The sequence below is a fragment of the Branchiostoma lanceolatum genome, chromosome 17, assembly GCF_035083965.1.
Source record: "Branchiostoma lanceolatum isolate klBraLanc5 chromosome 17, klBraLanc5.hap2, whole genome shotgun sequence".
NCBI lineage: Eukaryota > Metazoa > Chordata > Leptocardii > Amphioxiformes > Branchiostomatidae > Branchiostoma > Branchiostoma lanceolatum.
This window is the reverse complement of record NC_089738.1, coordinates 19,904,076-19,915,101: the sequence shown is the minus strand read 5'-3', so window position 1 is coordinate 19,915,101 and position 11,026 is coordinate 19,904,076. Positions and strand designations below refer to the sequence as shown.

The window sequence follows — 11,026 nt, the reverse complement described above, 5'->3', positions numbered from 1 at the left end:
CCGGTGAGTACAGACATTGCCCGCCACATGCGGGAGACCCTCGGCCCGGTCTTGTACGCGCCCTTCTGGCTCAGTGATAATTATATATAATGATTTCCGCAGGTACCGGTGTGAGTGCGTTCTCCCTGGACCCCGGCCCGGTGCGGACGGACATTGCCCGCCACATGCGGGAGACGCTAGGCCCGGTCCTGTACGCGCCCTTCTGGCCCAGTGATAATTATATATAATGATTTCCTCAGGTACCGGTGTGAGTGCGTTCTCCCTGGACCCCGGCCCGGTGCGGACAGACATTGCCCGCCACATGCGGGACACGCTGGGTCCGGTCCTGTACGCGCCCTTCTGGCCCAGTGATAATTATATATAATGATTTCCGCAGGTACCGGTGTGAGCGCGTTCTCCCTGGACCCCGGCCCGGTCCTGTACGCGCCCTTCTGGCTTAGTGATAATTATATATAATGATTTCCACAGGTACCGGTGTGAGCGCGTTCTCCCTGGACCCCGGCCCGGTGAGTACAGACATTGCCCGCCACATGCGGGACACCCTCGGCCCGGTCCTGTACGTTCCCTTCTGGCTCAGTGATAATTATATATAATGATTTCCGCAGGTACCGGTGTGAGCGCGTTCTCCCTGGACCCCGGCCCGGTGAGTACAGACATTGCCCGCCACATGCGGAACACGCTCGGCCCGGTCCTATACGCGCCCTTCTGGATCATCCTCAAGCTGATCCAGCCCATCGTCAAGACCCCCCGCCAAGGGGCGCAGACCGTCGTGCACTGCGCGGTGGCTGAGGGACTGGAGGAGTGCTCCGGGATGTACTTCAGGTTCGTATGTCTATAAGTACATGTACTTCAGGTACGCGTATTTGTAAGTACGAAGGACCGCAAGTACGCAGTTGGGAGCTTTCGGAGATTGGCTGCGGTGGCTGCGGAGAGTGATGTTTTTGGCCCTTCATATTTATTTGAAAGGCACCTATATTCCTTGTTATTCGGGGGCCTGGAGGAGTGCTCCGGGATGTACTTCAGGTACGCGTATTTGCAAGTACGAAGGACCACAAGTACACACTCCGGAGCTTCCGGAGAGTGTCTGCGGTGGCTGCGGAGAGTGTGGTGACTGTGGTCCTTCGTATATATTCATAAGGCACCTATAATTCCTGGGGAATTCGAGGGGCTGGGGGATTGCTCGGGAATGTACTCCAGGTACGCATGTCTGTAAGTACGAAGGACCAAAAATACACTATTCGGACGTAATAATTCATCTGCATATATGTTGGTCATTGCCAGTATCGGCTATCCAAGTAGCCCAGGGAGTCTGACGGAGGATAATGATAAACAATGATCGCGCCTTGATGAAGCCTAGATTTTAGAAGCCTACGTTTTGGCGCTACACATTGCTCTCGTTCCACAGTGAGTGCGCCCCCGCGGAGCCTGCTCCCCAGGCTAAGGACGACGCCGTGGCGCGAAGGCTGTGGGAGGTCAGCGCGGAGATGGTCGGGATCAAGAACTGATCAACGCCAAGACACCAAGCTCCTTTCACGCTTATTTAAATATGATATAACCTTTATTGTACATCCATGCCCAATCACGGCGGAGAGATGCTCTCCTCGGTGAAATCCGTCGATATATATGCATGACACAAGTAGATAATATTGTTGTGGACACTTAGACTTGATATCAGCCAGTAAAAATTGTGAATTTCTGATGCGGGTGCAACATACGCATTCAAGAAATATTCTCAACCCAGCAATTTTCAGGCCTAGCATACAGAACAAGGAGGTGCAACCCGGCAATTGCCGGGCGTAGCAGGACCAGGGTTAATACGTCACTGAAAGCGAAGGTGTAGAAGCTCATGAGACATATCTTCAAAGGTTGGCAAGGATTTCACTCACTTGACTGCAACTGCTTATAAATATTTTATGAGTCAGACCGTAAAGATGATGAATAGCTGTACTACTTAAGGTCTTTTATTCATTTGTTTATTAAACTTCACAGAATGAAATCTGAGAGGTGTTGGCAACAGGATCGATGCATCCTTTACAAGCCCAACACCTCCAAAAACTTAATGTACTTTCGTCTAATGTTATTGTTTATATGTATAATTTGATTAAACTGATTCTGAATTATGACATGTCGTGTCATACTTCTATTTTCTACATCTTGGTTTTTAGAATGTCGAACACTATACAATTCAAGGAAGAAGGGACTTTTCTCAATAATCACAGTGTATTTTATTTCACTGACGGTGATTATACATACATGTAGCAACATTGTACAGTTATAACTTATGGGACTTCTACAGGCCGCTGAGCAAAGCTTCCGAGTTGGTAGCGTCTGCAATGGCAGCTAGTTGTTCCTTGTTCACTTACTTATATGTATGAAACACATTCGTCCCATCAGCTAGCCGTCATTATGACAGGTGGTTCCATGCTGCCCCTAAATTTCCTGTCTTTGTTGCAAGCAACCTTCACAACATCAACGACCAGGTTGATGATCTCGAAGACCGTGATGACAGAAAGACCTACATACAGTCCCAACAATCCGCCCAGGCTGCTGAGTAAAGCTTCCTCGGTATATGTCGGATTTTCAGTGATCAGTTCGTAATTCAAGTCACGGAAGTACACGTGGACTCTCGTGAGATTTTGGCGCAGTTCGCGTGGGTCGAGCGGCAGATTCCGAGCCTGGCTTCTGGCGTGGATGTTCTCCAGGACGTACCAGACGTAACTGTCAGACGGCCAGAGGGAAGATGACAGCCAAAGCGCGTAGGAATCCTCATTACAGGATTGGCGACAGTCGCACGGTAGGTTGCCGTCCTCGTGGCGTGTTCGGACGTCTTGGCGACAGCACTCCTGTGTCTTGTTTAACACACTGCACAAGGTACTATTGATGGCGATCAGTTCGTCAGAACAGCCACACCGCTCCAGTAAGGCTGCCTGCAGACATGAATGTTGGCAAGTTTCGTACGTATACTTCCCACCGTACAACGCATCTCTTTCCTGGTATGAAGTGCAGTCTCCGTACGGATGCGGCTGTCGTTTGACAGAACTGCGTTTCAAGCCGACGAAAGTGCTCTTTCCGGGTTCGGTATTGAGAGCGTTGCCTTCGGGAAACGGCGTCGAACCGACACTATGGATTGTGACCTTTGCTCCGGGATCCTGGCCGAAGAGCCCCACGTATTCGTTAGCCTCGATTGACAGGGTGAGTTTTAAACCGTACTCCGCTCCCACCTTGGTCGTGTTTCGAACTAAGCCGTCTTCCCCGTGATTGAAGGTAAAACAGTTACCATATTTGGCGTTTTGCGTCACTTTGAAATCGTCCAATGAGCACCGTTCTTTGTCAAAGGTGCATTGTAGAATGAAGTCTTCCTTTTGGTGACCCATCTCCACAATCTCCTCTCTCGTAGCCATTGAAAAGTCTGTGATGTCTGTGTAGTCGTCAGTGTTCGAACTGAGAAGGAATCTATCCCAGTCGTTCTTTCCATCAACAAAGTCTAGCTCCAAGTCCACACAGCCGACTTCACAACGTTCGACAAGACAGTACTCCCAATCCCGCTCTCCTGTGAAGCACCACGGGGCTTTGGACGAATGGTCCTGTACGTTACGGCAGTAGTTGTCAGAGAGATCTGCATCCGGGTAAAGTGAGGGTGTGGTACAATGGTACTGAGGATGATGGGAGTTCCATTTCTGACATGGCCGACCGCTTCTGGTGACGTTTTGTTTGCCTCTGTAGTTCAGGCCTCGCCCCACAATACACTCGGGTTCCGTGCACTTTACCTGATGGTAATGATAGAAAAGAACGTTCTCGCCAAGTGCGTTTCCTGGCATTGAGCAGCTAGAGAATTTGCATCCAACTATTTCGAGTCGTAGGCCAACCGTTCCGTTCCATGACACTGGATGCAGTCGTACATATCGGGTTGCGACGGCGCGAGACAGGTACACGTGGTTCGGGGTGTCACCATCTTTGTTTCCGAAAAATACTGTCGGCAACTGAGTTGTTTCGTTGTTGTTGTAAGGCAGCCACTGATTTCCGTCGATACTAAAGGACAATGAGAAGGATGTGACGTCGCCACCGTCTTTTCCGCCCCCTTGTGTAATCACCCCGGCTACCACATGTGAGTCCAGTAAGTCCACCTGTATCCACGGCCTGGCGTCATTGTCCTCAACCTTCCAGGAAGACCCACTGTTGAGCCGTACGTGGTTTGGTGTATGTTTCTGGTCAAGGAAAGAGGAAACATTGATTTGATCTCGTATAATAACGCCGCTTTCAAGGCCTAGTGGATTGTTGCAGCCAATGAAGTGATTTGTGACATCAGCTTTCTGTGGCATGGATTGATTTGACGGTGCTGTGTATGACTCTGGCTTACAACAGTAGATAGTAAAGGCCATGTCATTGGATGCAGTGATATCTTTATAAGTAACGCCATCTGTACAGTAATGATCCGTTGTTTCGCACTGAGCTCGAAGACTAGCTAACCCGTGCGGCTCGACAAACCATGAAAACTCTTCGTTCCTTACTCCGTCGTTATACAAGGCATTGAGTTGGAGGCGCGAACATGTCTTCTTTCCTCCCATCTTGCACAGTTTTAAGGCCTCAGATTGGTTAGAAAACGTGTCTTCACTTATAAAGAAACTCTCCTCACAACACATTGCTCGGTAGGGTTTTGATGGATCAGTTTTGAATAAAGGAATTTTATTACCTACGCAGTTATCGCCAACATTGCATCCGCAAGTTTCATTAAGAAACGCGACTTTGTCGGCCATGTTGATCCACGCAAGGTGTTCTGGGTAACTGTCGCGCCTGATGGAGGCACCATGGATGGTCAACAGCTGTGAAGGCAGACAAAGTTGCATTCCCTGGTCACGGCAGCCCTTTTCAGCACTGCCGTGGTTGTGGTACTTTTTCCCTGTTAGTTCAAACAGGGAGTCACAGCAGTAGGCAACGCTACTTACGGCGTTCGAACGGCGATAGCGATACATGTTTTTGAAGCAAAATTCTGCAGTCGCGTTTGTACAATCTTCTACAAACATGGCTTCCCAACCACGGTCGCTGATCCAACCCCATTCTTTTGCCTTGATGTCCCGAAATGTGTTCAACAAAACCAGCTGCTCCAGAGAACACAGTTGCTTTCCTCGTTCTTCGCAATACTGGGCGGCGTAAGTTTGCTGGTAAAATCTTTGCCGTGTGGGAAATACTGGTTCGTCGTCATTCTCGCTAATGGAGCATTTTGGGATGGACTGACAGGGAGCAGAAGTCAGATTAGCTAGTCCGGAACCTGAGACAGAAGGACAGACTAGATTTGCGCTGTCTCCATCTGGGGCAAATCGGCAGAAGTTTTCCTCAAGGCAAAAGTCGAAGTGACGGTTCGGGCAGGTCCAGTCTCGGCAGGTGGCGTTACCAGAAGCCCGGACGGTGCCGCGGTATGTGGTGGCGTTGGACACACAGTCTTTGCTGCTGCAGCTGATGGAGCTAGGATCTATCATGTTTATCATCGGGAATGGACCAGGAGCAATGATGCAGTCATTCTCCTCACATCCCAGAAACTCAACTCGTAGGTTTTTCTTTCCCCATTCAAGGAAACGAGGCAAAATTGCGACATGTCGGGTTAAGACGGGATGTGAGAGATGCTGGAAGTTGTAGCCATTGCCGTTGCCATGGCCGCAGAAAAGGACGGCTTCACCATACTCATCTACATAGTCTGACCAATCAGATGACGTCAGGTTGTGCTGTATACCATACGCTTGAAAGTTTCCTTGAATTATCAACCCAGTTAATATGACCGTTCGGCCAAACTCGACCTCGAAACGAGGATTTTCATCAGCGTAATCAAATTGCAACGGGGTTTTCGAGTTCAAGCGCCCGTACTTGGGCGGGTGACCGGAGACATTTGACGACGCTGTTATTTGATGGTCGTAAATTTTCCCGCTTTCCATTCCAAGCGGATTGCTGCATCCGGGAACTTTGGCCGTGCATCCGGACTGTACGCACATTTCGGGAGAGCAACAAAACAAATGGACCCCTGGAGTGGTTTTATTGGTTGGGAGTACTCCGCGGTAGCATGTCGATGCGGTGCTGTTTGAACAGCCATCCTTTAACATCACCTGAACGTTTTCTCTAGATTTAAACCATCCCCATTCGTCAATACGCCTGCCATCTTTGTAGGCAGCAATCAGCTGACTAGCGGTGCAGGGCACAATGTGGTCAACGTTCCCGCATGAGATGGAATTGATAGCCTCGGTTTGAGTTTCAACAATTAATCCTATGGGGGACAGCATGACACCAGCAGGGCAGCAGAACGTGGAGTTGATTTTAGCACCGATGTCTTCTAGACGTCTCAGAAGAATCCTGCAAATAAGACATTGATTCAGTCAGTCACTGTTAGGAAACGGAGAAAAGTAGTAGAAACTATTTTTTCTAAACGTTAAATCGCGGACGCATTCCATCACTTCCAAAGTGCCAAAATTGTCAATCTGAAAACATCTTTTGGAAGCTGACACCTTCCACCATCTCACTGGCGAGTTTGTTTTGTCAGATGTAGTCGTCAACGCAAGTTAGAAAGCGATTTGTCGGGTCATGGCTGATACGAATCTGAGTTTCGGGGTGAGTTACGCCACAAGGCAGGAATTACCCAAACCGTTTTCCAGTTTTAAGATGTCTTGCATAGTGCTACAAATAAATCTTAGCATTTCGGTTAAAGAAGAAATTTGCTGCCAATACTATGACAATGATTCAAGGAAAGAGAAACTGTTGATAGTTCGTACCTGTCATTATAGCACAAGTCACAAGTATCTTCTTGTCCGGTCGTGTTGCATTTACGGACGAGCTTTGCTGCCCAACCCTCTCGGCTGAAGAAGCTCCAATCGGAATAGTCGTTATTACTTGGCTCTCTCAGAAGCTGGGCCAAGGTGCACAGTTGTCGTTCATACCTAAAACAAAAACAACAAGTATAGACAATGGTTCATCGAGTTAAATGGGGATTGAAAGCAAATGTGGATCAACGCCCTTCATAAATCTACAAGTGTCTTTCAAAACTTCTTGATGGAAATTGTATAATATGCTGCCCAAAAAGGATTGTACTTTTTCATTCCTCTGTCATTTTTACTCAACCACTATGGCAATTACAAAACATCATTCTTTCAGTGTGCTGATAAAGAAAACATTGGAGACTTGCCTACGCTTACAAGTTCGGCATCAATGTCATCGATTTTTGATGAATGTATTTTCATATGGACAGTGCGTCTGAAAAAAAAGCACAGGCTCATGGGCCGACAAAGGTCGACACCATCATCTACTCGTGCTCTATACTAGATTCGCGATAAAACTATGTTGTACTTACCTACATTCCGCCGCAGCATCGGTGTTTTCATTTGAGTGATAGACGACCTTAAACCCCTGCCAATACGGCATCGGCCCCGCGGTCGCAATTACGTCTACCGTGCTCAATGCCATGTTTTCTCCTGGCTTTTGCGGCCGCTTTGGACGCAAGTAGTGCGATACGACACGTTTAGTCCGTTCATCCAGCTCCAGCAAAGAGTCGTGCCGGGAGCCGCTCAGCATCGATTTTCTCAATCTGAAATCAAACATCCAGTTTTTAAACAACTATATGATGTCCACTGCCTCTCTGCCAAACATTGATATGCAAATTCCGTTCTAGTCCTTTCTTTTCTGACGTTATTCCATTGTTTTTCTATGTTACATTTTGTTATATTTATGTTTTATTCATTTTGTTATTTGAAATCAGTTGTAATAAGTTAGTCTTTCCAAGCATTTAGTTAAGTTTACTTTGTATTATTATTCAATTACAGTTTGTGTTACTTTTGTTATCTTATGTATCTAAGTTTGAATGTGGGGATTTGCCCCCAGGGCACATTGAAAAACGCCATCACAGGCGATATGTTACCCCTGGTTAAATAAAAATAAACAAACAAACAAACATGCTGAAGTTTTCATTCCAAAACTTCAATGGGGATTTCAGTTTTTGCGTTTAGAAAGGGGCCTAACTTGTCACCGAGATGTACGGCTGAACCTGTCCATTGTGACCGCTCATTAGACTTGAAGAAAATAGTCACAGTAAATGAATGGCCACTATAGACAGTCAGTGGGAAAAATTATAAGGGACAACAGCAACAAGATTGGCAATGTAAAAAGACATTGTGATGGTGACGGCGGTCTCTGTTAATGTTTTCGTTTTTTTAACCCACACGCAGGTAAGGACCTCACTTGCATAAATTATATCACCTTCTCTACCCAAATAACACACATTGCCCAACGTATGAAAGTCTCGTCTTGACGGAAAATGATATTTCCTCATAAATTATGTAAATAAGGCCCTCATCTGCATTATTTACGTCTATTAATGGCTACTTAACCTAACTATTTACCCAACTTCCAAGTGTTGCAAGAATGCAATCCCCATAATTTACCACTATGGATTTATAGTATTTTGTCATGAATTGTGCAAATTAGGTATTGATTTTCGTAATTGATATCTATCGATATTTGTCCCTTTCTCAGTTACATATGTCATGTGTTTGAGAGTCCTATAATGGGATGCATCTGATTTATAAACGTTCCTCATGGATTATGCAAATTAGATGTTGATTTGTATAATTGTCATATGGTTATGTAAATCATCACTTCAGCTACGTTTACATACCAAAAATCATGATGATCCATCAACCCCCTTCTTGAGTTATGGCCTTTAAAAGTTTGAGACAAAATCAGGTCCTGCAGTTCCAAAAAAGCTGCTAGCGGGTCCAAATCTACGAGACCTGTTTTCCCTCCAAAGAGCCTCCCACCACTAAAAAAATCATGACCATAGCATGTTCAGAACACGAGATTTCAAAAGCGAACGTTCCCCTGCAGTACCATAAAAAATTGCTACGGGGCCCGAAATCCAGTAATTTCGAGGTCTCACAAAAACTCACCCATCTACCAAATATGAGGACAATCCATCTAGGCATTCTTGAGTTATGGTCTTACATACCTGTGGACACATTCCTGTGCAATTCCTAGAATTCTTGAAAACTGCACACAATATATATAAACCATTAGGCTCGCCACTGAGGCGTCACCAAAAATGACTCCAATAGACAGGTGGTACTTATGCAGGTGTGGTCAAGTTATCCAGATTTTACTGTATGTACAAATGTACTTACCGGTTGTTGTTGCAGACAGTAACGGACGGAAAGGTGAGTTTCTTGTTGTCCACAACTTTGATGTCGACGTTAACCGGGTACTCGATCGAGGTACGCTTTGATCAAGATGGCGGCCTGGTACACGAATAGGGTGATGCAGGTCACAAGTATGGCAGTCCAAATCATCCTGTTCATTGAATGGAGAAATTATCAATGCTATGAAATATTAGAAATGTCACACAGTGTTTCGCTCAGTAAGTGTCGATCAGCCACAAAGAGTCAAGGAATGATAATTTGTCTCTAAAAAGTAAGTATGGTCACCTTGATCTTCGTGTGTCCGCTTCTGCCACGCGGCTGATGCCATGAGCGGTAGTGGTGCTACAGAATTCCTTTGTCATCGTCTGTTGTCATGAGAAAAAATGTTAGAAGCAAAATCGATAGAGCACTGTCTTTACCTAATGCTTAGGCCCGAATTGCCCGTCGGGGATGTACATGCATGTAGCCCCGGCCGGGCCCCAGAGCCACAAATTTGTCCCGGTGGACTGCATGCCGAGTACAGGTGGGGGGGGGGGGTCTCTCGGTATATGCACGATAAGCTCAAGGTTTCTATTTGTTACAGGGTCCCGGGTTGAATTTGAGTCCGAGTTTAAACCACCGCAGGCCCCTGACGTGCCTAAGATAGCCCGACAGCTGCAGGTAGGGGTCACGCCCGAAAGTGCAAAAAAAGGCCCAGCCCGTTATCCACCCGGTACCCGGCAGGTCCCAGTTTTTGAAACTGGTACCTAAGCATTAGACAGATCATGAGGTCACTATGAACACAACGCTCAAATGATACGATACACAAAATCTCTTAAAAGCGGATCTTGGAGGACATTGTTGCCGTACCTTGATGTCATTCTTCTTCTGTTCCTTTATCTTTTGATCACGCTCTTTAAAACATTTCTCCACTGTTGTTCGTGCACGCTCCTCGGCCGTCTCCTCAATGACTTGAAGTTTCGATTCCATTACTTGGAGAAGCCTCTGTACCTCGTCGCCATCGGCTGTCATCTTGTAAAAGAGAGGTTGGATACACAGAGCTGTATCAGATGACGGCAAAACTAAGTCTCATGCTCACTCTAGAAAATGATGGCTTTTCAGTAGCTAACATACACCGCCCGTTGGATATACCTGAATTTGACATCATTGACCTACGTTTTCAAAAATATCTGCTAGGAGTACATTCAAAATCCTCCAACGACGGAGTACGAGGAGAATTGAAAACTTTCCCATTACATTGTCTGCAAACTTTCAGCTGACCCCATGACTACCACCTGCTGGGTTAATGGCGGAACGGCCATCTTCGACTCTTCATTTCCATTCGGCCTCCGGTCCGCGGCCATGGCCTGTCAGCGCACCACGCTCGTACCCAGCGCCGTGAAGAAGCCATGGGTTTAAATCGTGGGCTTAGAATTATGTCACATCAACTACCGATCAAGCTCAAGAAAATAAACTTCTGGAATTCACAGCTGTCGTTTTTGTTTTGTGATTTTCTTGTACCTCCGCGCGTAGTTGTGTACACAAGTACGTAACGGGCGACCTTCTACACTGGTAGTTAACAGCTATTTCTTTTAACTTCTAACACGTTGAAATCAAGACGCAAGTTCGCTATCTTGAGCTATGAGGGGTAAAATGTTTCTCAAGTGTGTTATGTTATAAGAAACGGAGATTTACAGAGTACCTTATCGTTGGCGCTGTTAGGGTGCAAAGATTACCTCTCTACATCGCGCGGAGGGGAGTTATGTCACGGACCTACTTTGCCACGGGATCCCGCGGGAGGGAGTTAGCTACCATCTCGTACCCAGGTTACTTTGCGCAAGCAGTTCCCTGATTGGCGCGCGGTCAGTCCCCGTCTCTTCTCG

The 11,026-nt window shown here is 46.6% G+C and overlaps 1 protein-coding gene across 2 annotated transcripts; it reads right to left on the bottom strand.

Moving 5' to 3' along the window:
* Positions 1 to 1,939: 1,939 nt before the first annotated feature.
* Positions 1,940 to 10,718, bottom strand: LOC136423546 (uncharacterized). 2 transcript variants are annotated; one of them, XM_066411754.1, is made up of 6 exons: positions 10,014 to 10,718; positions 9,450 to 9,529; positions 9,150 to 9,315; positions 7,328 to 7,561; positions 6,753 to 6,917; positions 1,940 to 6,336 (listed from the first exon to the last, which is right to left on the bottom strand). In XM_066411754.1, exons 4-6 carry the CDS (start codon positions 7,546 to 7,548, stop codon positions 2,391 to 2,393), a joined length of 4,332 nt encoding a protein of 1,443 aa, XP_066267851.1. In that variant the 5' UTR covers positions 7,549 to 7,561; positions 9,150 to 9,315; positions 9,450 to 9,529; positions 10,014 to 10,718; the 3' UTR covers positions 1,940 to 2,390. The 2 variants fall into 2 exon arrangements, with proteins under 2 accessions (XP_066267851.1, XP_066267850.1); XM_066411753.1 differs by lacking the exons at positions 9,150 to 9,315; positions 9,450 to 9,529; positions 10,014 to 10,718 and having other exon boundaries at positions 7,328 to 7,919.
* Between the last annotated feature and the right edge of the window lie 308 nt (positions 10,719 to 11,026).